The sequence below is a fragment of the Rhineura floridana genome, chromosome 8 (genome assembly GCF_030035675.1).
Source record: "Rhineura floridana isolate rRhiFlo1 chromosome 8, rRhiFlo1.hap2, whole genome shotgun sequence".
In the NCBI taxonomy this organism is placed as follows: domain Eukaryota; kingdom Metazoa; phylum Chordata; class Lepidosauria; order Squamata; family Rhineuridae; genus Rhineura; species Rhineura floridana.
The window spans coordinates 44,430,100-44,455,987 of NC_084487.1; the positions used below are offsets into that span (position 1 = coordinate 44,430,100).

Sequence of the window (25,888 nt, forward strand, 5' to 3'; positions counted from 1 at the left end):
CTCATTATTGCTGTCACGCCTTAATACCATTGTTTAGTGCTGTCCTCATGCTCCACACAAGGTTTTGTGTCACAGTAGTAAAAACTAAACTGGTTGCAATCTTCCAACCCTGTGGCTTTGCGTCACTTCAGTGCACTGTGTCGGCACTATTCATTGCAAGATTTTTCATCGTTGGGTCTGAGCCTTGCAGTGAAATGACAGATTTAAAGCCAGCCCTTCACACCAGGCAATTTGTCAATGTACTTTGTTGCCATGACACCATTGCAGAGGATCACTCCAATATTCACCTCCTGTTCCTTGACAACAATGCATTAGTCATATTGTTGCAGTCACGCAGCTACTCCTATTGCTACCATGGGATGCACGATATAACTCAGTGACAGGACATGATGTTTCCATGGCCTCCTCCCTGGAAAAGCAAGTCATGATGGTGCACTGCTCAGTATGGCATGCGAAAACACTGGGGCCTAGCAGTCAGAAGTCATGGTGTTTTGTTGGCAGGGGATATTCATATCACTCTCCAGCTGATCACATCCATGACTCAGGATTGTAAATTGAGGGGACAAAAAGCAGCACAGGAAGATAAAACTCTTGTTATGCCCAAATAAGGAGAAATACATCTGCTGTAATTTGTAATTATGTGATTGTTGGATAAGCACAATGTTAAATTTCTGGAATGAAGGCATACATGATGCATAGCCCAAGGTGGTTTAATGAAGGTAAAGCACATTGAACAAAACTCTTGAGCGTTACCAAGGAAATGAGAACAAAACCCTTCTTCTGCTGGAGCTCTGCAGCAGTGGGTTCTGACCAAAGAGCTGGGAAATGGCTTAATTAGACTGCCTTTGCTTGCTTCATACAGGCCACAGCTACAACCACATGATACTGATAAGAGACAGAAAAAGTCACCAGGAGATTGTTTGCTCAGATAAGCACCCACCTTAGCAGTTTGATTTCTACAGGTCAACCTGACAGCTGGTTGGGTCATTGTGACAAACATATGAGAGGGTGCATGTGTACACATATGAAGGACATTAACTTTGTACTTATTTGTGCAACCTTATTAAAAAAACAATATCAAGCCCAACAGAATCATGCTCCATATTTGCAAGATGATTATTTACTTTTCTTCTGCAAGGTCATTGCCTATCATCAAAGTATGGATGTGCTCTCTCTCTCATATCTACATGTAATCTATTAAGAGGTTCGAGTGGGAGTGGGACTGCCTTCAAGTCGATTCTGACTGATGGCGACCCTATGAACCGGATTTTCACGGTAAGTGGTATTCAGAGGTGGTTTTACCATTGCCTTCCTCTGAGGCTGAGGCAGTGACTGGCCCAAGGTCACCCAGTGAGCTTCATGGCTATGTGGGGATTCGAACCCTGGTCACCCAGGTCGTAGTCCTACACCTTAACCACTATGCCACACTGAAGTAGTTCAGGTGACCAATTAAAATAATGTTGAGTGAAAAAAAGTTGATGAGTGAGGAAATACTGACCTGTTTCCTTAGGGGGAGTATCTAGAGTCCCATTGATTTTAGTAGATAATTCCATGGCAAGTGGTTAGTGAATTGACCCTTTAAGGATGTTTTCAGATACATATTCCCTCAGTGATGTGGTATTGAATGTCAATGGTGTTCCAGCTCAGTTGTTCATGTTCTAATACACTTATCTACCACGTTAAATTTATCATACAGATATTTTGCCAGATGAACATCAATGCAAGAATTGGAAAGGACCAAAAAGACATCTAATTCAGTTTCTTGCTGCCAGGTAAGACCATCCATACACTGATCCGTTCCCCTCCCCCCAATATACACTACATATGTAAGCAGGGCCGCTTTAAGCCATAAGTAAATAGGTATGTTACAACAAACTGCAAAGCACTCACATAAATCATGTATCATAGGAACAGGAAAAACCCAATACCTGGACATTGTCTATTTTTAAAGAATTCCCTGTGTTATAATTCTAATTATTGTTGGCTGCCTTGAGCTCTGTTGAGGAAAGGCAATATATAAATGTTTTAAATTAATAAAGCCTATATATGCCACCTTGAATTTCATTAAAGAAAGGCAGGAAAGAAATTAACAAACAAAACACACACAGATCTCTTCCAGAGTCACTAGTGAATCTAATCTGAAGTCAGACCCTGCACAATCAAACAATCAATGCCCCAGGGAAAAGGTGGGAGGTGAAGATCATATGGGGGAATAAGCTACAACTGAGACACAAAAACTGAACTTGCAATACATCCTTTCATAACATAACCATGGCATAACTGATCTTTTGGGCAATATATGGAAAGCTCGTGCCACTCTTCCACTACCACACATACACACAATGGATCTAAGTGAATTCCTCAGACATAAGGCAGGCATTTTAAAAAACATTTTTATTGTAAAAAGTCTCCTGCACACTCTGAATTCAAACAGGCTATGTAGAAAATACAATTAGCATCATTCCATCAATCAACACCTTTGCAACAACATTATTAAACTTTACAAATTGGAAGTTCAATTGTACTTAAACGTTTGAGAAACTGGCAGCTCAGACTGAGCTTCTTCTCACTACCAGTGTCTGAACAAGATACAACATATTGGCATCATGACACTCCCACCCCATCCCACATGCTATGCAGAATAGTTTTATTTGTGTGCAGTACGCTTTACAAGCTATATCAGTGCTCTGTAGGTGTAGTGAGGAGGTGGAAGGGCAATTATCCTAGCAACCATCCACTGGGTCAGGTTTTTCAAGTTGGTACACACATTTCTAACAACCAGGCAGCTGTCAACCAGGCAAAGAGAAATCAGCTGCCCTTTTCTGGTCTTCTCCCAGAAAGTGGGAGGGATATCAAGGAGAAGCAGCAACAGGCTTGGATTAAAACACTTCTCTCTCTCTTTCTCTCACCACCTGCAATGTATGGCTTCATAAACTGTGACTCATAGTCACCACCCCGATCCCTCTTGCATGATCCCACCTGTAAGCAAAAAGCCACACTGGTAAAATCAGAGTCAAACACTCTATGAGCTGGATTAAGTAGCTCAAATAGATTTACTTACACACACATACACACACACACACAATATTTGTCATAAAACTGGCATATAAATAAGAAAAAGCCCAATATTTTATTATTAAAAATAAAGCTGCCTTTTAAATTGTACAAAAACAATGAAAAGTCTTGTGGGGTGGGGGGAATCTTCTGGATGTGGTGAGCTTGGACAGACAGAGAGTATGTCAGGAGCACTTCCAAACACAAACAGCTAGACTGCCTCCAAAGAACATGTACAGCAGATTCTTCACCTCATGTGTGATCTCGAAACCAAAGCCCTCACCGATCACTACATGCCAGGAGGAGCCAAACTTCTTGTCCATTGTCTCTTTGATCATCTTGGCAGCACTCTGAAGGGAAGAAATTATGATCCAACAAAGAAACAGAAGCCAAAAGGGAAGGAACAGCAAGTTACGAGATGCATTTGTCTGTCTCGCATGCCTCTTCCTTCCACTTAAGAGAATTTGCATTAATACACCAAAGGAGGGAATACAAGAAACTGTAATAAATTATTTCAACTGCTAATGTATGAAAGCCCAGTAAGAGAAATAAAGAATCATGTTTTTGGCTAGTTTTTTCTCTCAGACCAAATTTGGTTTAACTCAGGATTCAATACATTAATGGAGATTCCCTGAAAGAGTGTGGGAAGAATCAGACCCATTCTCTGAATTATAAGAAAGCCAGTATCAGTAGTAGGACCATCAGAACTTGGGCGAGGTCATAATCTACCCCCCTTCTTGGGTCACATAGAGCTGCTGAGTGGAAACAGAGTTTGGCTGCAGAGAGCTCAGAGAGGAATCACAATGGAGTCAGCTAAACTGCTGAAGCTTATCAACCACAACTGATGATATTTACTGTCTTATCTGTTGTTGCTGGCTTCACTGTATGACTGCTTTTTTAAATGAACTGTCATTATGTCTATCAATTTTATTGTTTCTGTGAACACTGATATACATTATTGGTTTTGAGATGAATTCGTAAAGTTTATTGAAGTTACCTTGTTTAATGAAATGAATTGCTTACTGAACTGCAGTTTAAGTCACTATAAGTCTTGTAATATGAATTTGGCTATTGAATTATTTTCTATTGTTATATTTTAACTTCAATCAAATTGACTGAGATACAACAATTTTTCTCACAGAAGTGAGAGAGCTTAACATCAATGTATCCTGCTCTATCGATTTAAAAATAAACAAACCTAAGCACACACTTTTCAGAGATGGCCAGTACCTCATTGTTGGTGGCATATTTCTCACATGCAGTGACACACAACTCCATGGCCTCTACTCGCATTTCTTCTGGCATGTCTGTGTGCTGGAAAAGAACACAAAAATAGGTCAGACACAGAGCAACCCACACTTCTAGCCCCATCTGCTTCATGGGTCCAAACTCTGCCCCTTGTTTTTTCTTTCATGCTTGGTAGTAGTGGGCGAGAGGTGGAAAGAGAAGGAACCAGGCACAGCTTCAGGACAGTTTAGGAAATGGCACATCCTTCTGTTACTGAGCAGCTTTCTTAGGCGACGAGGGTACCTCCCACCCCCTGCCCTGTTTGTAGAGAAGGCAGCCCTGTAGCAATAGGTCTTTTCAAGCTAGATATAGTTCTGAGGTACACTGGATTTCTGTTCCATTCTCCCCATCCTATCCTTACTGGGTGCACAAATATGGCAAATATTTAAAACACACATAACTGCATTCAAAATGTGGGGATGCATGGCAGTAAGAAATATGACATCTGATGCTGGACATGAATGCTTTTAAAGTAAACCTTGTTAAAATAAGTATGTTTCCAGCTCTCGCACTTGTCATGCATACAGAGTGTCTCCCAGGGGGTGAGAAATGGGAACAGACCTATAACTCATAATTATCTGGGCCCCAAAGTAGGGGCACAAAGCAGAAAGGGTTGGAGGAGAGCAGAACTTGGAAAAGTTACTTTTCTGAACTACAACTCCCATCAGCCCCAGCCACTGGATTGGGCTGATGGGAGTTGTAGTTCAAAAAAGTAACTTTTCCAAGCTCTGGAGGAGAGTAGCAGAACAGGACTAGATCCCTTCTAGGTTTCTTTATTCAAGTCAAAAACATTTGCCATTAGCAGTAAAGAGTTCTCAGTGGTTCCGCCCTCAGGAAGTGCTTTGATGTTTCTTCCTCTTGATACACAAGACATTTCTGTAAGGCCCATCAGTGAAGGCTTTTGGTTAAATGGATGGCAGACTTTCCAAGGATTGTGGACTAGTACAGTGTATTGCTGATGGTTTTAGATTGTGGTGCTGTAATTATGGCTTTTGACTACATGTTTATGTTGAGTATCTATTGTTTAAAAGGATATAGTTTGCTGCCTTGAAATGACAGGTTAGAAATATTTTAAATAACAAAAATACCACAAGGATTGGAATTGCTAAACTGAAGTCACAAGTAATTCCATTTAGGACTACCACGTCTCTGCTTATCAGGGTCTGTGCATCTGACTGGCTAGCAGGTGTTGAGCTAATGGGCAAAGTCACTGTACTTCACCAAGTTTGGGGAATCTCAGCTATCACAGCTTAATTATACAGAAAACCACATCTAATACTAGTGACAACAACAAGCAGGCATCGCTACTTCCTTTCTTAAGACAGCTAATAATGTTTAATATTAATTAGGTTCCTGAAATCAAAGGCAACAAACCAACAAGACTCCTTGACACATAGGAGGAGAGAGAGCATCAACCCCAGGAGACTTTCAAATGCCAAGATCACTTTGCCTTTGGAAGATACTAAATGGTTTCCAAGTCATTCTGCTTTCCTTTGTGTCTCAACAGCATGTGCCTCCCAGTCCTAGAGATTTCTTCCTAGTGATCTTGCCCACTCCTATCTTAGAGAAATTATAGTCCCCTTCAGGTATTCTATTAAAAATCAATAGCAGGGAGGGGAGAGAAGAGTGAGGAAGAGCATACTAATCCCACCCCTTCTCCTTCCATGAGTTAGAGAGAGAATGCCTGCAGCAGGGAGCCTTTTCTACTTGTCTAGGCTCTCCATGCAATGTAAATCCCAATCTTCCAGGGTCCTAAATCTTGAGTAGATGGGATGGTGAAAGGGGGCAGAGCTACGACACTCCTGCTTGCTCTTCCTCCTCATGTATTGATTTAACACACAAGTAGTATCTGTGTATAGGACATATCTTTCCTCCACATGCCTCACATATTCCATCAATTCTTTTGCTGCTCTTCACACACCCAGCCACCTATGTTCACCTGTCCATTTACTGTCACATTCGCTATCAAGAACTCCTGCTGTCTATAGTGCCCACCCTTCCTTTTTTAAAAGCTGTATTTCCCGCCCCCATACTCCTTCACTCTCTTTCCCATAAGAGTGTGGTTGGCCACTGTCAGAACTGATCCAGCAAGGCTCTTCTTATGTTTCCCCTTCCAGTTTTCTCCCATGCTTTCATGTGCGCTTTGAAGGCTCCAAGTGCAGATTTTTCTCATCTTGCACATGGCTCTCTCGCTAATTTACCCTCCAAGCCTTTCCCTAAGCTGAGGGCTGTTTCCCATTTTCATTTTTCCTGACACAGAGATTAGTATCTATGTTTGGGGTGGGGAAACCCATATATTATGCAATGTGTGCATGGTGGGACCATGTCATTTTGGGCCAACATTCCGAAACTGTTGAGCCACTAGACGTACTGGCAACAAAAGACTTTTGCTTCTCCATATACACTTTACAAAATACATGGTGATAGGTTCCTTTGGGAACAGCAGGACAGAAATTTAGTAAAGAAATAAAAAATAAGGAAGATGGTGCTTGCTAAGCAATGAGCAATAGACTGGAGTTGCCATTTGAACAAAATTGCTGTGTGTGCAACTTGTGCAATCATATTTCTACAGATATACCAATACATTCTTTAGTCATTCTGGTGAATGGCTCTCTCCCCCACTAAACTCTATTTAGATTTAGTGGCAAATTAAAATGGAACATAATGGCACTGAGCTCCCCATCTCCTGATCCAAGAACAAATCGTACCTCATTGTTCTCATTCTTACCCTGATTAGTGGAAAGCTGTGAAGTCTCTTATAGTCTGCTTCCTCTTTTTTCCCCTCCCCGGTGTCTGCCATTGTCCATTCACTGTGACCCCGGGAAGGGGCAGAGTGGTCTCTAGCGAATCAATCACGAGCAGGCTAGGACCTTTTTGAATTCAGCCCAAACAGTTTTTGCAGAAGTAGGATATTCTACTGCTTACAGAAAAAGAAAAGGGTGGGGGTGAGGAGTCCAGTTAACATAATCTATAGAATAAAGTGTTTAGGATATCACACATCTGAAACTTTAAAGGAGACAAAGAACGAGCCACATTTGGCCGTGGTTGTATTATAATGGAATAGTTTAGATAACAGACTTTTTTTTTTGCAATTGTCTGTTATTAGTATAAGATGCAAATTTTAAAGGGTAACAATAATAAAAGACTGGAGCTGTAGTAATTGTGATCATCCTGGTCTGCTTGACTTTGCTACTGCCATTTCAAAGTGCCCGACTCCATTTTTCAAGCAAAAGCTTTCCAAGTAACAAGTCTTGTTTGTGTGTTCCCATCTGTCACACAAAGTATAAGACCCCTGGCATCCTGCCTAGTTAATAGCTGTTTAACCAACCAAATGTGTCCATAAATACTTTGAGGTATAACTTAGAAATTCTATTCCTCCTGGCCTAATTTTAAAAGTTTAACGAATCTCATCTCACAATAAGCTTCCCCAATTAGCTTTGCACAAGCCCTGCTTCTTGTCAGTCTCTAGCTTGTAAGGGATCAATTAGCTCACAAAGGTGTGTGGACATCTTTCCCCGAATCCTAAAGCTTTTCTCTTATTAAAGGACAAAATCTGAGTTTTCCTAAGAGATTTAGCCCTCTCTCTTTCTACCCCTCCCCGATGTGATGCTTTATTGAGGACATCAGGCCTCCCTCTCTAGGCTGAGGGATCATGTAGCCAAAACCTTTCAAAGAATGTGCAAGTCTTGAGCCCTGCTTAGCACTACCACCCAAACCAAACAACGAAAAGAGGCATCAGCCTAAGTCAGTCCTATTTTCTGCCATTTTATGCTACTTTGGTCAGCTTATTCTGTAACAAGCCACTTTTGTGTTTACTTTTCCTACTCAAAAACTACTCATTTTTTTTTAAAAAAGCATACCACGGACACTTGCTTACATGACTTTTTAAGGAAAAAATGTTGATATCAGAATAGCAAGGGGACTTTTAGATAAGAACTAAAACAGTTTTTCTTTGCAGCTGTTGTTTATTCAGGGATAACCAATCTACCCTTACACTTTTAAAGAAGTAGTCCTTGCAAGCAGCTTAAGTAGCTAAGGCTGAAATTCAATACATGTCTACTCAGAAGCAAGTTCCATTGGGTTCAATGGGACTTACTCCCAGGTAAGTTCATTTTGGATTGCAGCCTAAGTGGGCTTGAACTGAATACTTTATTCCTGTGAAAATACATCTGGGAGGCTAAAGGTATAAATCTATTGGTGCAGTTTTCAATGGTTGAGATGTCAACAAATATTGCATAATGTTGCATAACCAAGTTATATCTACAATGCATAGATCTCTTTAATGAAAAAACCCCTGGAGTGCACTCTATTTCTCAGTATCACAAATTCAAACAACAATACTATATCCTTTATAGGGTTGCTAACTCTGAGCTCATGGACAGCAGTGCTCACTCCTATGGTACCTGCAAAAGGTCTCAGTAAATCCACAATGCACAAGATATTGTTAGTTCTTCCTGCTCAGTTCCTGTTTGCACTGGCTCAGCCTCTCCTACACTGGACATGCCCCCTGAAACAAGTCCATATTTCACTGGATGCCAGGACTAGACACCTTCCATCCCTTCTGCTCTGAACAAAGGATGCAAAGAGCTTCTCTCTGTGAATGAGAGTGAGGTGGCTGATCTAGGTGCCTCCCCGCTCCCACTGATGGGAAAGCATGTCCACACCATTTTGCACTCGTCTCTTTTTCTATTTTTTTTTTGTTTTTATTATGCAACACCCCCCCCGAAGCCATTTTGTGACCGGCAACCACTGCATTGTCTCAACATTTCAAATATGTCCACTGTCCCAAAAAGTTTTATACAGGGTGCAGCAGTATAACTAATGGTCACAGCTGAATGGTAGAGCACATACTTTGCATATAGAAGGTCCCAAGTTCAATCCCTGTCATCTCCAGTTAAAAGGATCAGGTAGCAAGCAACAAGAATGATCTCTGCCTGAAATTCTGGAAGCAGCTAGAGAAGGCAATACTGGGCTACAGGGACCAATAGTCTTCAGTATATCCGTCTCATATGTTATCTAAATGGCCACATTTGATGTATGCAATTACATACGGTGATATCCAGCATTAGTCATAATCACAGTAGTCCCACTGAAATCAATAGATGTAAGCAACTTAAGTCTATTGATTTCAATGGGTCTAAATCTGAGTCTTAGTTGGATAGCACTGATAGAGCTACAGAATAATGGAAGTACATGGAATTCTCATAAGAATAAAATAACTGAGGTTTAGATAACCAAAATGTACAGTATTTTACAAAAACAACTTGAACTGCAGTATTCAGATAAGATGCAGCAACCTATTGTGTCTTCTACCTGGAAAATAGTATCTTTAAATAGTTAATTTCTGAACTTTCACTATGAACTGCAGAAATAGACAGGAAGTTTCTATGGATGAGCTGTAAATGAAAAAGAAGTACATTAAAGTCTAATGTAATATTCTTGGAAGATGAGATTGCACTAATCTCACAGACTGGCAAACAAGAAGTGAATTTATCAATTGTCTGGACGTGTGAGTCAGTTACCTCTTCTATTAGTAATGTTGCCAATATATGTGTATGATGATAGGCAATGGAAATACTGGAAATGTTTGTTGCATTTCAGGAAAAGTTATTCATGCCCTAGTTTGGGTTTGTCTTCTACATTTTCTCTGAGCTCTACTATTCTAGTTCTTCCCTGCCAGCCTTTTTGTATTGCAATGCAGGTAAGAGTATTCTATGTGATGGTCAGATCATTCCTCTAGCTCATCTGATTAGAACAACACTCAGGTCTTCTTCCAGGTTTTGTAAATATGTTACAAATAACCTCTCATAGTCCACCAAATGTATAATGCTATACTGCCATATCCAATGTGATGGAAAACACATAGAGTTGTTTTTTAAAAACACAGGGTCCCTGGCCCTTTTAAGTTAGAGACAACTAGACCGGCCTCCCGGTGCATGATTTTAAAGCATCTCCGAACAGTGTTGTGGTTTAGTTTCTATATATCCAATTATGTTTTCTGAATGGACTCCTGAACAAAGTACCAGCAGAGTTCCTGAATGATTTTAGTCTTAACAAACAACTGCAAAAACAGTCTAATATGATATATTAATGGATAATACCCTTTTGTGAGATGTTTATAACAGGCTGTAATTACTGAACTTGTTATTTGAGCATGTATCTATAGCATGTACTTATTAGTTTTATATTCAAATACCTACTTGTTTTTAGATTTAAAAACCCTTATCTTTCATCAAACAATAACTCTGTCAACAAGATAAGCATCCATCTTTATATCATCCTCACATCCTTACTGTTAAGTTCTTTCTGAAACATTCATTAATTGAACAGTAGCTTCGAGACATTCCAAAGTAGCTGATCACATGGGCAGGCTCCAAAATAAGTTAACTATCGACCATTGCAGCACATATCTTGGGTTTCTATGGGCAACAGTTATTCCAGAAAAAATGTGCTGTATCTGAGCAAAGCCAAATGAAAATAGTTACCTTGGGACTGAAGCACCACAAAACAAATCACAGTACAATTTATATCAGCAAAACTGATAGCTGGCCATAACTGGGTAGAGTGGCATGCTGTTCTTAACTTGTGATATTTATTTAAACTATGCAGTGATTAACAGCATTTTTTAAAATTCCCATTTTATTTTCTCAAGCTATGTGGTTTTATTTCTTTGCTGTTTTAATTGACTTTTGATTTCATTGTTATGTTTTTATGTGCTGCTTTTATTTTCATGCAACTATTTTTATGTTGTAAGCCACTGAAAGAACTTTTTATTTGGGAACAGCAGGCAAATAATGTAACTAAATAAAGGATGGATTTAGATCACAGGGAACTACAAAGTAGCCAGGTGGTACTGGGAGTGTAACCACATAGAGGACAGAGAGGGAACTGTCCACAACTTCTATCATATCAACTTCCTTGGAAATCCAGGAAACAGGCACCCATCTGTGTGCAATTCCCATCTTATTGAAACATCAAGGAGAAGGGATGGAGCTCAGTGGCTAACCAACTGCTTTGTACGTGGAACATCTCAAGTTCAATCCCCAGCATCTCCAAGCAGGACTGGGAACGTCCCCTGCCTGAAAATCTGGAAAACCACTACCAGTCAGTGTAGAAAGTTCTGAGCTAGATGGACCATGAGTCCAATTCAGTATGAGGCAGCTTTCTATAAAAAAAGTCAATTGATTTTAATGATTCTGGGTCACTCTCATCCCAGAATTGTTAACTTCAAATATGTGGCGGGGGAGAGGATAAGAATCAATATCCAGCTTCATTTCTGAAAAATAGGGATATGGAACCTGTGGTCCTCCAGATGTTGGACTACAGTTCACATCATTCCTGACCATTGGCTATGCTGGCTGGGGCTGATAGGAGTTGCAGTCAACAACATCTGGAGGACCACAGATTCCCCATATCTGCTGGAAATGTACATCTCCTAAGCTAGAAGTTCTTCTCCTACTCCCAGACATGTGAACGTTGGTTGTGGGAACCCAATGGTGAGGAAATACACTCTGCACATGCTCAAATACATGTCCTGATTTACAGCACATTCCACGGTCGACAGAACTAGAAATTATTTCAGGAACAATGCCCTACTCCAGATCCAGCGTTGAACAGAAACATTTGGGTGCCTGAGACAGAACGGTCGACTGCCGGCTCCGTTTCCTTCCCCCTACCCACCCAAAAGAGTTGTCGTAATAACGTTAAAAAAGTTGAGATAAATGAAAATTTGCTACATTTGTTATGCCCAGATGTATTCCCTTCAAAGAGCCGTTTCATTCTATCTAGACTTCTTAAGACGAGAGACCCCACATCACAAATAGTCCACCCGGCGAAGATAGTAGCCTGGGATGATCCCAACCAGTCGGCCCCCACTGAAAACAAAGGGGGGTGAGTGGGGGTATCAAAGCTGCCAAACGAAACGGGTTTGAAGGGAACTGGAGTCCTCAAGAGCAAAGATCGCCCCTAGCTGGGGGTAAGGAAGTGTAGTGCGGGACGCTGAAGTCTCTGGCTACCCCGAGCGCCCAAGGCTCAATCCCGACAGGCCAGAGAAAGAAACGGGATGCGGCTTTATCCGTGCGGGAAACCCAAACCACCTGCTCGGTCTCTCTCACCTGAGTCACCTCGACCCAAACACCATCCTCCCCGTGGTTGTTAAGGAAAGAAACGCGCTTGTCTTAGCAACCAACGCCGGAAGACCCTCCTTTCTCTTTTACTCATAGGACGAGCTGCCAAGGGCGGGGAACACTGGATAGGCTCTGAGTGCTGTCGATGTTGCAAAGAGGTCCTTCAGGATCCTCGAAAGGCGGTCGGTGCTTGAAGTTGTAGGTGTCTGAAAACTGCCAGATGAGATCAGTAGGAGTTTCCGCCTTTCAAAAAATAAAAATAAAATGCCTACATGCTAGAAGACTACAACAGGGATTGTAGCTATAATGTAATTATGTTGTAGCGTGATAGGAGAAAGAATTGTACTTTGTTCAGGCAAAGGGGATTAACTGGGACCTGGCCCCTTAAGCACAACCCAATCACCTAACAATCTCCTCCCTCTCTTCCCTTGGAGGAAAAAAACTCCAAGCTTGTCCAGACGTGTATCAGGGAGAGATCCAACAGTTACTAAAACCTGTGTAGAGCTTGAATTCTGTAACCAAGGCTTGCTTGCTTTGTTTTGACTGAATGGTTGTTATTACACTTTTTGTGCAATACAAATAAATTATTCAAAAAGGAGGGGGGAGAAAACAGGGAAGACTTAGATGGGGAAAATCTGGGTCAAGAAGCAGGGTGGACAGAAGTTTGATCTGAATCTACTGGTGGATCTCTGCAGGATTTGTAGTAGAACTGCAAGGATATCTGGCTCTCAGTTGTTTAACAAGAGCAGCAATACAACGATTCCTCCCTGTCCTAATTATACTGAAATGAAAGCTCTGAGTACGCAGAAGTGGATTTTTATTGTGTAAGGACAGTGAGCTCTCTTTTAATTATGGAACTCAAATTCCTGGCATCAGATCTCTTAAACTCTAAGTGTATGATTTTTGTTCCAGGCTGTGGTTGATCGATCTTATGGCTTCTAGTAAAATAAATGTAGATCCCACAAGCCTGAAGCCTGCCTACTTCTGAATGAAGGTGTTTCATAGCTTTGTCCCATTTGTAGCCAATATGTGTTGCGTTCAGGGACAACAAGTTAAATGCATTCGCCCCTTAACTACACCCCAGCCTTCCACCTCCATCCCTGTCCCTTGGACTAAAAAAAAGTTCTAAAACAAGTAACTGCCAAGAGGCCTGCCAGGGACCTTTTATTACCCTGACAATAAAGCAAATTAAGGCTGCAACCCAATACATGTCTACTCAGAAGTAAGCTCCATTTGGTTCAATGGGACTTACTCCTGGGTAAGTGTATAATAGATTGCAGTCTAAGTTACCATGCCCTGTGTGGAAATGGATCGTCAACATACTGTAGTCAACAAACTAGCATTTATACAGAGCCAGCACTAGGCATGATTGGGCCCTTGGGCACCAGCCTGCCCTACTCCCGTGATGCTGTAGCCTAATACCCCCCAATACAGGCAATGTGGGGCTAAGAAGTCCACCTGCATGCCCTATCAACCTCTTGTGTCTAGGGTTGCCAGGCTCAGGGCCTGAGACTGATCCTGTATCTTTAGGAGAAGAGAAAATCAGCCAAGTGCAGGTGTTCTTGCAACACTGTAATGGGAAAGTTGTGCAGGCCGGAGGGGAGAATTCCACCTTGTGGTTTTTCCCATTACAGTGTTGCAAGAACACCTGCACTTGGCTGATTTTATCTTCTCCTAAAGATACAGGATCAGTCTCAGGCCCTGAGCCTGGCAACCGTACTTGTGTCATATGAATGATGTATGTGCATAATATGCTTGCCTGCCATAAACCAAGATAGCAGTGAGGGCATCAGCCGCACAGCATTTACACTGACGGGAGAAGTAGGTGTGTGTGTGTGTGTGTGTGTGTGTGTGAGGGCTTATTGAAGCCCACACTCTGTATTGGGGGGAGTGCCTGGTAGCTTCCTCTCGGCAATCTGCAGCAGTGTTGGGTTGCAGGACCTGATGCTGCCACGGATTATGGAACAGGAGTGCTACCTTCCTACCATAAGCAGGGGCCCTTCACCAGGGTCCAACCTAGCTGCCCTCTGCCGCCAGCCCTGCATGTACACAATTATATTACACATTATTTCATTGTTGTGAAAAAAACCTTTCAGTCCATAGATACTCTTACCCAAAATATCACAATGGATTGGCTTTATAAATCATATGATTACAAATGAATTGAACTTTTTTACTGGATATTTGGGGGTTGTTATAGAGGCACCAGCTGAATAGCCTTTTAAAAGCTATTCCATAGAATAAGTAGGCATATGTTCTGTAGTACAACATTTGCAATGTAGAGTGCTACTGTTCAGATTTCCAATTGGCCACCCAGGATACTCCATTCTATCCCCCCCCCCGTATCCTATCTCCACCCCAATAGTCAGCAAGCATTCTGTGCTTACTGAGTATTCTCAGTCATCACTGGGCTGTTTTGGGTCAGGTTTTTCCTCTAAAATTCTTTGTAGTACTGCAAACCTGGAGGTTCCCTGAAGCCTGCTGATCATCTCCTATTGTTTGTGAATGGTGCTGCTTTGACTCCATGTGATTCAGTCTCAGAAAATGAGTTTGGTGTTGGTATAGGAGTTATATGGCCATTGAGATTATATGGGTTTTGTTCTGTAGAGTTACGTAGAATTATGACATCTTATGTGATCATATGTCCAGTGGAATTCAACCTATAACGTATGTTGTCACCTTTACAATTGTTTTTTTCAGGGCAAAAGGAAAAATCCCTGGACTTTTTCGAGATAGCAAGTCACAGGGTGGGAAGAGGAAACATGTTAAAAGCTCCCTAACAGTGCCTGGAGAAAGGAAGAGAAATGTTGTCATATGTTGTGGTCTCTGTCCATTTGGTATTTGTAACAGATGCACAATGTATTTATATAACATATTAAGAGTGGTGGCAGCAGTATTGCTAGTAGGGCCAGGACTAGACTGCAGCGGGCGCTTGAAAATAGCAGCAGCGATTCCGCAGAACTACTGCTGTAGCTGAGGAGTTAAATAGCCCTGACTAGCCAGTGCACTGGCGCGCTGTGCACACACACCAGCCATCACCCAAGATGGTGGCGAGGCCTGTTGATACCCCCACCACCATCTTGGGTGATGGCAAGTGCTCACACAGCAGTGTGGGAAGTGGTGCAGCTAACCCAAGCCAGTGGCAGGGGAGCATTGCCTGGGAGGGTGGCTCCCACTCCACAATCCATGCCAGCATTGAGGTTGTGGGGCACAGGTGGATTGCAGAGCGGGAGCTATACCCACCTGACCCCAGCAGCTGGGGCCCCTGTCAGCCACAGGGGCCCACAGCCAGTGCCCAGCTTGGTTGCCTGCTAGCATGGGCCTGATTGTTGGCAGGGGCAAGAGTCAGGTTTACCAGCAATAACAATCGGCCAGGACTTAGACTCCAGTGTTATAGCAGGTGAATCAAGCGAGGTATCCAGAGCACAGCCTTGTCCCAATTTCTTGGATGAGTTTCAGTTGGTGCAGCTTGAGGATGTTGACAAGGGGCTTGGACAGGTTCGTGCAACCACTTCTGTGCTGGATCCTTGCCCTTCTTGGCTAATAAAAGCTAGCAGGGATGGAACAGCCGGCTGGGCCAGGGAAGTGATTAATGCCTCTCTGCGAGAGGGGGTGGTCCCTGGCTGCCTGAAAGAGGCGGTAGTGGGACCACTCCTGAAGAGGCTCTCCCTGGACCCAGAAAATCTTAATAACTATAGGCCGGTAGCAAATGTTCCATTCATGGGCAAGGTCCTGGAACAAGTGGTTGCGGGCCAGCTCCAGACACTCTTGGAAGAGACCGATTATCTGGATCCATTTCAGTCAGGTTTCAGGCCTTGGTCACCCTGTATGATGACCTTTGTTGGGAGAGAGACAGGGGGAGTGTGACTCTGTTGATTCTCCTTGATCTCTCAGTGGCTTTCGATACCATCGACCATGGTATCCTTCTGGGAAGACTGGCTGAGTTGGGAGTGGGAGGGACTGCATGGCGGTGGTTCTGCTCCTACTTGGCAGGTTGCCTCCAGAAGGTGGTGCTTGGAGAACATTGCTCGGCACCCTGGACTCCCCAGTATGGGGTTCCACAGGGGTCAGTTCTGTCCCCCATGCTGTTCAACATCTACATGAAACCGTTGGGTGCAGTCATCCAGAGCTTTGGAGTGCGTTGCCATCAGTATGCTGATGACACGCAGCTCTATTTCTCCTTTTCATCTTCTTCAGGTGAGGCTGTCAATGTGTTGAACCGGTGCCTGGCTGTGACAATGGACTGGATGAGGGCTAATAAACTGAGGCTCAATCCAGACAAGACTGAGATGCTGCTAGTGGGTGGTTCTTCTGACCGGATGGTGGATGTCCAACCTGTTCTGGTTGAGATTGCACTCCCCCTGGAGGAGCAGGTTCATAGCTTGGGGGTTCTCCTAGAACCATCTCTGTCACTTGAGGCTCAGGTAGCCTTGGTGGCACGGAGTGCCTTCTACCAACTTCGGTTGGTGGCCCAACTACGTCCCTGTCTGGACAGGGATAACCTGGCTTCACCTGTCCATGCTCTGGTAACCTCCAAATTAGATTACTGTAATGCACTCTACGTGGGGTTGCCTTTAAAGACGGTTTGGAAACTGCAGCTTGTGCAAAATGCAGCGGCCAGATTGGTAACAGGGACCAGACGGTCCGAACATATAAAACCGATTTTGGCCCGCTTGCATTGGCTGCTTGTATGTTTCCGAGCTTGATTCAAGGTGCTGGTTTTGACCTATAAAGCCTTACACGGCTTGGGACCACAATACCTGATGGAACGCCTCTCCCGATACGAACCCACCAGTACACTACATTCAAGATCAAAGGCCCTCCTCCAGGTGTCTACTCCGAGGGAAGCTCGGAGGGTGGCAACAAGGGAGAGGGCCTTCTCAGTGGTGGCCCCAAAATTATGGAATGATCTTATTGACGAGGTGCACCTGGCGCCAACACTGTTATCTTTTCGGCACCAGATCAAGACTTTCCTCTTCTCCCAGGCATTTTAGCATGTGTTTTAAATTGTATATTTGTTTTAATGTTTTTGGTTGCTGTAAACTGCCCAGAGAGCTTCGGCTATGGGGCGGTATACAAGTGCAATAAATCAATAAATCAATTGATTTGTGGTGTGGGCACTAGTGACAGCAATGGTAGACATGTGTTCCCCCCATCATTCATTGAGCATGTGGGGTGGAGGACCCTACCCCCTGATATCTGTGCATTCAGGTATAGTGTGAGTGGGACCTACACATATACAGTGATAAGCATGCAAGGCTCCTCAACATGACTGAGAATCCTGGAGGGTTCCCAGTTCCCAGCTGTATGCAAGAGCCCACTGCAAGTACAGATGTGTGCTCATATGCCTGTTTCATACTAACACTGAATGTGCGGATCATGAATCCAGTAGATGCGGTCCTGGTCCTCCTCTGCAATTTCAGTACAGTCGCCTCCAGACTTACTGTTTTGCAGAAGAGATTCAGTTGCATACCAGAAATTTAGGTTTGTTTAATTAAAGCGGATTAAAGCACTCTGGCAAAACAGATCCACTTTTTTTAAAAAAAACAACCCTTTTTAAGTTAGGACAGTGACAGGGAAATGCTCTAAAAAGTGTGGACTCTTGGGGTGTTGTGGTTGTTGTACCTTTAAAAATAAATAAAAACAATTTTTAAAAAAATACTTGATTGTCCTTGGGCAGCCTTTCCCAACTAGTGGACCACCAGATGTTGTTGGACCACAACTCCCATCAGCCTCAGCCAGCATTGCCAATGGTCAGGAAAGATGGGAATTGTGGTCCAACAACATCTGGTGGCCCACTAGTTGGGAAACGCTGTCCTTGGGCATTATGCACCTTGACTTGGGGTGGGGCAGAGGTGCCATTTTGCTCTTCGGCCTCAGGGAACAAATGTCTTGGGCTGGCCCTGGCTCTGAGCATCTTGACCAAAAATTGACCATTCGGAGGCTCCTCCCAATCTGGCCTCACTGGGCTGTAATATGTGACTGGTGAACTGCAGTTATTACGTTAGGGAGGCCGGACCTATTGAAATGCTAATAAACCCAAATGTGCTGTGCATTTGTAACCTGCATGTTTGAATATTCATTCTCTCGGGTCTCTCCTAACCTTAAGGCTTATTTATAGTAGTTTATGTTTTTGGTTTTTTCCCATTTGCTAAATTTCACTTTCTGCTTGGCTCCCACGACCTCTTGAACCATGTCTTCTTTTTCAGCTTCCTTTTTTGATCAAGATCATATTTGCTGTCATTTTGCATCCTTAAATAGGTCCCATGTGGAATTTTAATATTTTTAATTTCCTGTCTTCAGCTTTAGTCTCCACTATCTGATTTCTACCACCCCCTTATGTAATCATAGCAGAAATTCTTTTATTTTTTTTCATTGTTAGGCAATATGTTGTTTTGTGAAACTTCCCACATTGGTACATATTTATAGTTTCCCCTTTCAACTGTGCCATTTTAATTCAATCCTTCTAGGACCCTTTATTTTTCTGGGGGAAACCTTTCTTTGATCTCAGTCAACCCTTTCTCCCTTTCTTCGGTATTTTTATACTGCTATAAAATAAACATTTATATGTTTGAAGTCCACCAAGTCTGACTGGAACAAATGCCTTGTTACCTTCTGTGCTATTCAACCTTGTCTATTTTGTTTACTAGCATTTTGGATACATGCCTGAGTGCCAGTAGGGATGCTTGAGAAATCCAATGCCTGTTAATTTTGATGTGAACTGACCTGATTCGCATCTCCTGGACTAATGTAGGGATAGGAACATGTTTATCCTTTGGATTTTGCACTTCTTCAAACTTTGCAATACAGTTTTTGGCAAATGAATTTAAAAAAATGTATTTTAGGATAAAATGCATATAGAAATATGTACATTGAGATAACTTACATATTTAACTACTGCGTTGTGATAAAATCCGTATTGAAATAATTTAAATTTTTTTGTATAGATTTTTTTTAAAATTCACAGTTTAATATGGAAATGGGCAGAAATTAACTCATGAATGACACGTAATATTGACACAGATTGGAAATGAACTGATCCATCCATCCCTAGATGTACGCATCCCATTAGGAGATGTGATAGGGGCTGCGTTTGATACTCAGGAGGCAGGGTTGCAAGTTATCTTGATTGCATTACTAAACTCAGAAATAGTTTTTTCCTAGTTCTGGAATAGATCAGCATACTTCCTGATGCCATGGAGATGCCAGCGCAACAACCACAACAGTTTCTGGTATGGATCCACTGGTTTGGATATCCACCTGTGTGAAGCCCTTTCATGTACTGCAGTTACATGTCCTTGTAGATCATGTGCACTGGTTGAGCATTAATGTGCCTCTTATGTTGAACCAACTTGTAGATATGAGATGGTGCAGAGAAAGTACTAGACAGGCAAAAGGAGAGGATGCAGACCCAACCTTCTTAGCAAAGAAAATTCAACATTCCAAAACAAAAAAAGTTCCACATTCAGACTCATAAATCACTTTAGATCAGAACCACAGTTTTCCCAGTGCCATGTGCAGATTCCTCCGCTGCTTCCTAATGCTTGCCAGTTCATGGGCAACAACAAACCTAGGACATAGCATAGTACTTCATCTCTCTATAATAATGAAGAAATAGTTGGCAATGGCTGTGAGTCTTGTGTAACAGGTGGACGGAGCGTATTGCAAGTGACAGGACAGGGTTCAAAATCCCAGGAGCCACCTTCAAAATGGAGGCTGATGTCTGTCATCTAGATTGATGAAGAAGATAGGAAGAGTGTTTCTCCGCTACATAGGGAGTTGGCGTAAATAGTATAAGTAGACCACCTCCTGTCAAAATGATTTATGACCCTTGCTATTTGACTTTGAACTATACCAAGTCAAATGATTTGTTCCTGTAGCCTGGTATTATTTACCCTGAATACCAGTAACTCTCCAGGGTCTTAAGCAGAGGTTTTTCGCAGCTTCTGCTATCTGATCCTTTTAAACAGACATGGCAGGAACTGAACCTGAAACCTCATGATCCAAAGTATGTGCTCTACCACTGAGCTCCTGTCCCTAGCATGCTACTGGGGGTAGGATCTGGCCACCCCCTTACATTCTTTTTTCCACACAATTCTCTACTTTTCCAATTTGTGTTCGCCGCAATGTTTTTCTTGTTATTTCTTTTACATATCCTTTTTAGACTTCAGCCGTTTTCCTGTTTCTTTTTTTCTCATCTCTATCATGTACAATTCCAGAAATAAAGGTGACCTCCCTAGCTTTTGCAAGTGGTGCTGTGTGGAAGGTGCTTGAGCAAGTGTTACTGGATGGGTGCATTGAAAGCAGCACCATATCACTGACAGTCAAGGCTTCACCCAAAGAATCCTGGGAAATGTAATTTGTTAAGAGTGCTGAGAGTTGTTAGGAAACCCCTATTCCCCTTATAGAGCTACAATTTCAGAGTTCCCTGGGAAGTGGGATCATTTTGTTAAACCACTCTGGGAATGGTAACTCTGTGAGGGGAACAGGAGTCTCATAGCAATTCTCAGCACCCTTAACAAACTACTGTTCCCAGGCTTCTTTTGAGGAAGCCATGACTGTTAGCTGCTTCAAATGTATAGTGCAGATGGAGCCTGTGTGTGTGTGTGTGTGTGCAGAATCTGTGACATCACTTACAAGGGGCAATCTTACCCTTCCAACATCAGAAGCCACAAGGCCAGTAGTGTCATCAATAAGTACATGTACCTTAAGTGCATGTAACTGCATTGGCTTAAAACCACCCCTTGCCCTTGCCCTCCCCTCCATCAATGTTGCCTTCTTTGTTGTCAAATCTACACTGTAAACTCCTTGGTGGCAGGCACTTGTATTTTTCTTAAATCCTGGAAAGCACCATGCATATTAATAGTGTGGCATAAATAATCCCTTGTACCGTCCACAAACACTTGTACTTTTTTCTGAACTCTGAAGTATCTCAGGATGCGGTCTGCTGTCTTTCTGCCTCTTATGTAATTCCCTCAACATCCTAAAGAGAATCAAATATAAATACCACGTTTATTGTCAACCATCAAATATACAAAAAAATACAACGTAAGACACATACATGTGTGCGCACATGTCAAATCCTATTTAACAGCTGTACAAAAGAAGGAAAGGGAGTGAGAAGGAGAGTGAGAAAGTGACTAACCCCAGGCTTGGTGCATTAAGATCACAGTATTGTACAACTTGAACATGATTGCTTCCACCCCCTTGAAGAGGTTTGGGTCTGCTTGGCAACAGGACAATTTGAGAGCAGCTTTATATGTTATAATTTTACTGGGTACGTGTTGCAAGATTGATGTATACAGAGAGTGACATTTACAACATGTGAGGCAGATACGCTTATGTTACCACATATAAGCTGTCGAGAGCTAGGGCTGATTATGGCTCCAAATAGTATTATAATGGGATTGGGGGTTGAACTGGTTGACTTCAGGGTCCCTTTCGGCCCTGTGATTCTTGCTTGTGAGGTAAGCCAAACTGGTTGAACCAGTAGGCCTGCTGGAGATTACCTGGATGGGCCGGCAAATTAATCAAGTAATGAAAATAGTTCTCTCTATCTGGAGAGCTTTTTGTGAAGGAGGGCTTGCCTTCTGCCATGTGCTGATTTTGCACTTAGGTGAAATGTAAGCCGTCCTAGTTGAAACTCAGGTTTTGAAAAGGACGCAGAGGGCAGAGTTGTTCTCTAGGAAAGTGTTGGTACTTTCCCTAGAAATCTGATGGGGAGCAGCAAACTCTGGGACATGTGTTAGGGTGTTTAATGCTGTGAATCTCCACCTATGCTCAACCTATGGAAATGGAAATGGACTGCCTTCAAGTCGATCCCGACTTATGGCAACCCTATGAATAGGATTTTCATGGTAAGCAGTATTCAGAGGTGGTTTACCATTGCCTTCCTCTGAGGCTGAGAGGCAGTGACTGGCCCAAGGTCACCCAGTGAGCTTCATGGCTGTGTGGGGATTCGAACCCTGGGCTCCCAGGACATAGTCCAACACTCTAACCACTACGCCACACTGGCTCCCTATATACGTGTGTAAATAAACCATATATCGCAAAACATCAGTAAATCTCCAGTGTCTTCCTTCTGAAGGAAACAGAACCTGGGAATGCTGTACCCCTGGACGTCTTGTCATTTGGAGAATTGGGGTGCACATAATAGTAGGTTTCTGTGGCTTATAGCCTCCTTATGTGCAACAGAACACAAGTGGTTAAATGCTAGCTCAGAAACAGCCAAAGTCGTGCCCTCCAGATGTTAGACTACAACTCCCATCAGCCCCACCAGCATGGCCAATAGTAAGGGATGATGGGAGCTGGATAGGGTGCCAGGTTCAGGGCCTGAGACTGATCCTGCATCTTTAGGAGAAGAGAAAGTCAGCCAAGTGCAGGTGTCCTTGCAACACTGTAATGGGAAAAACCACAAAGTGGAATTCTCTCTTCCCCCTGCACAACTTTTAAAGATGTAGAAGACCTCTTGAAGGCTGGGCCTGGCAACCAAGAGGTCTTCTGTATCTATAAAAGCTATGCAGGGGGAGGGGAGAATTCCACCTTGTGGTTTTTCCCATTAGAGTGTTGCAAGAACACCTGCACTTGGCTGACTTTCTCTTCTCCTAAAGATACAGGATCAGTCTCAGGCCCTGAGCCTGGCAACCCTAGAGCTGGAGTCCAGTGACCTCTGGAGGGCCACCTCATTGTCTATTCCTGTGCTAGATCTTTGCCCATTAAAAGTGCAACATATAAAGTAATCCTTAAAGGAGGACCCAGAATTTGTCATTGATATGATCTAAAATAACTTTGTCTGCTCTGCCTTCCCTCACCCCTTTTGCTCAGAGAAAGACAGAATATTCAGCATTGTGTATCACCACCAGTCTTGGTAAGTGGGAAGTTTAAAGTGGGGGAGGAAGCAAAAGACGACACAAAGCAATCACAAGATCCCCAAAGGAAAAAAAATAACACACAGATGTCATTATCAGTGGATTCACAGGTTTCAAAAACCATTGCGATATCAGGCACTCAAAAGGCATACAAACCTCCCCAACTCCTACAATCCTGGCCAGGTTCAGCAGCTAACTAGCTGCCCTTCCAAACCACTCCAATTTTTTGTTCTTTCCTACTCAAGTAGCAAAGAGAGACCCATTCATCAGCTGCGCTACGAGTTATCCTAAATCCCTCCCCCAAACTAGTGGCACTTTGAAAATGATGATGATGATAGCAGGGACTGCAACAGGAAAAGGAACACAGCTAGGTTATTGCACAGACATGGCATCCCATCTCAGATTCTGGCCTAATTAGGGCTGACTCACATATATTTTCTCTTACATTGTTCTTGCAATGTGTGGATGTTTTTTCACAGAAACAGCCAGCAACAAGTCCTGTGAGTCAGAGGAGCTGAGAAGAACTGTGACAATCTATGAGAATTTCTGTTAGCTATACATCCATGGGAGTCCATTCCAAGAATTTCCAACTGACCAGAAAACCCCCCCAAACCTGGGCCTGCCAACCAAGAGGTCTTCTGTATCTTTAAAAGTTGTGCAGGGGGAAGGGAGAATTCCACCTTGTGTTTTTTCCCATTACAGTGTTGCAAGAACACCTGCACTTAGCTGAGTTTCTCTTCTCCTAAAGATACAGGATCAGTCTCAGGCCAGGAACCTGGCAACCCTAAGGCAAACAGGCACACACAGTTACTGATTCAGGATGAGAAAGGCTCACCTTATGATAAATTCAAAAACAGAATAAATTGTTTGACCTTAAATGTAAACATTGCCACAGATTGGGTTAAAGAACCAGGAATGCCCCCCCCCATTTTCTTCTTCTTCAGTGCATGCTTTACTTGACTTGGGAAATACCAAGTATCCACATCATTATGACAATGGGAAGAGGAAAGGGATTGAAGGTGCTTCCAGACTGTCCTATTTTCGGGTGGGATTCACATACTGGCAAATTCAGGTTACACAATTAAAGTTGATTTGGGGTTCTTGTGCAACAAACCCACTTACTCAAAATATCAGACTTTTTGCACTAAGGAAAGTGATGGGAACATGCACTGGAAAGTGTGGCATAACCAGTAATGTAGTGGCAAATTCAGAAGTGCAGGGTCCTTTCATGATAGTCACAGCCACACACCCTCCCCCTTTTTTTCTTTTGTTGCTGAGTTGAGAATGAGATCCTTGTTAATACCTCCTCCCACAACAACAGATGCCACTAAGAGCCAATCAGCATGAAAGGAGAGAGTGTCAGCTACTGAAGAGAGTCTTCTCAGTAGCTGACTCACCTCCTTTCATTCTGATTCGGCAGGATAGGAAAAGGAAGCAAGTTAGAAAACTCTTCTCAGTGGCTAACACACTCCCTTTTCATGCTGATTGGCTCATAGGACACTGGAGACATAGGGACCCTGCTCCTAAAAAAGTAAAGGTTCTAAGACCCCCCCAAGACCCTGGACTACTACATCCCTGGGCATAACACTTGATGCAACAGTTAGTATCGTCCATGCCATACATTTAAAGCACATGGCTTCCCCACAAAGAATCCTGGGAGCTATAGTTTATTCCTTACAGAGCTATAATTCCTGGCATCCTTAACAAACTACAGTTCCCAGGATACTTAGGGGGAAGCCATGTGCTTTAAATATGCCATGGGTGAAAGTTGCCTTTCATCATGCATTGCTCTCATATTGGAAGCATGGGCAGGATATGCTCCGTTGTGGAATAATTTGCCCCATGAGGCTCAGTAAGCTCCCTTCATTTATGACGTTTTGATGTATTGCAACCCCCCCTCTTTTTAGGCACGTTTTTGTTCTTTTGAATAGGTAACTTGTAGTCCAATGCCTCTCTTTTATCTGCCACACCTGTTTTTATTACATTTTTATTTTGGGAAGATTAATGTATTTTATGATTAGTTTTAACTGTTGTTAGCTGCCCTGAGTGGTGCACAAGCACGAGGAGGGCAGGATATAAATCTTCATATAAATATAACTAAATAAATTCCCGTATTTTTTTTAAAAAAGCAGTGGGGCAAACGAGTGCTTCTCTGCCTTTCATAGCTGCAAAATCAGTGAGATGTTTCACAGATGGTAGCGATGGGAAGAGATTCAATCCAATTTGCATTTAAAGGCAAACCTACCTAATTTTCACTTTCCAAAACAATATGTGGACCAAAACACAGCTATCCTTCAACATTGGCACTTCTTTGAATTTTGAAATGCAGTTCGCCGGCCAAGTAATGTGTACAGAATATACCAGGGTAAAATGTGCATAAAAATGCATATATTAGTGAGAATTAATGCAAATAAAAATACACTATATTAGGGAAAATTGCTTTGCAAACATATCAATATTAGGGAAAATTGCATACAAAAATGTTGTATATTAGGAGAAATTTGCACTAAAATACTGATGAATTTTCATGAGGACTTAAAAAAAATATCGCAA

General features: G+C 42.6%; 1 protein-coding gene across 4 annotated transcripts; it reads right to left on the reverse strand.

The window, feature by feature from the left end:
- Positions 1 to 2,379: 2,379 nt before the first annotated feature.
- DNAL4 (dynein axonemal light chain 4) lies at positions 2,380 to 12,598 on the reverse strand. 4 transcript variants are annotated; one of them, XM_061639146.1, is made up of 5 exons: positions 12,456 to 12,578; positions 7,070 to 7,258; positions 4,285 to 4,368; positions 3,306 to 3,404; positions 2,380 to 2,979 (listed from the first exon to the last, which is right to left on the reverse strand). In XM_061639146.1, exons 2-5 carry the CDS (start codon positions 7,139 to 7,141, stop codon positions 2,809 to 2,811), a joined length of 426 nt encoding a protein of 141 aa, XP_061495130.1. In that variant the 5' UTR covers positions 7,142 to 7,258; positions 12,456 to 12,578; the 3' UTR covers positions 2,380 to 2,808. The 4 variants fall into 4 exon arrangements, with proteins under 4 accessions (XP_061495130.1, XP_061495131.1, XP_061495132.1 ...); XM_061639147.1 differs by lacking the exon at positions 12,456 to 12,578 and adding an exon at positions 9,655 to 9,720; XM_061639148.1 differs by lacking the exon at positions 7,070 to 7,258 and having other exon boundaries at positions 12,456 to 12,598.
- Positions 12,599 to 25,888: the final 13,290 nt, after the last annotated feature.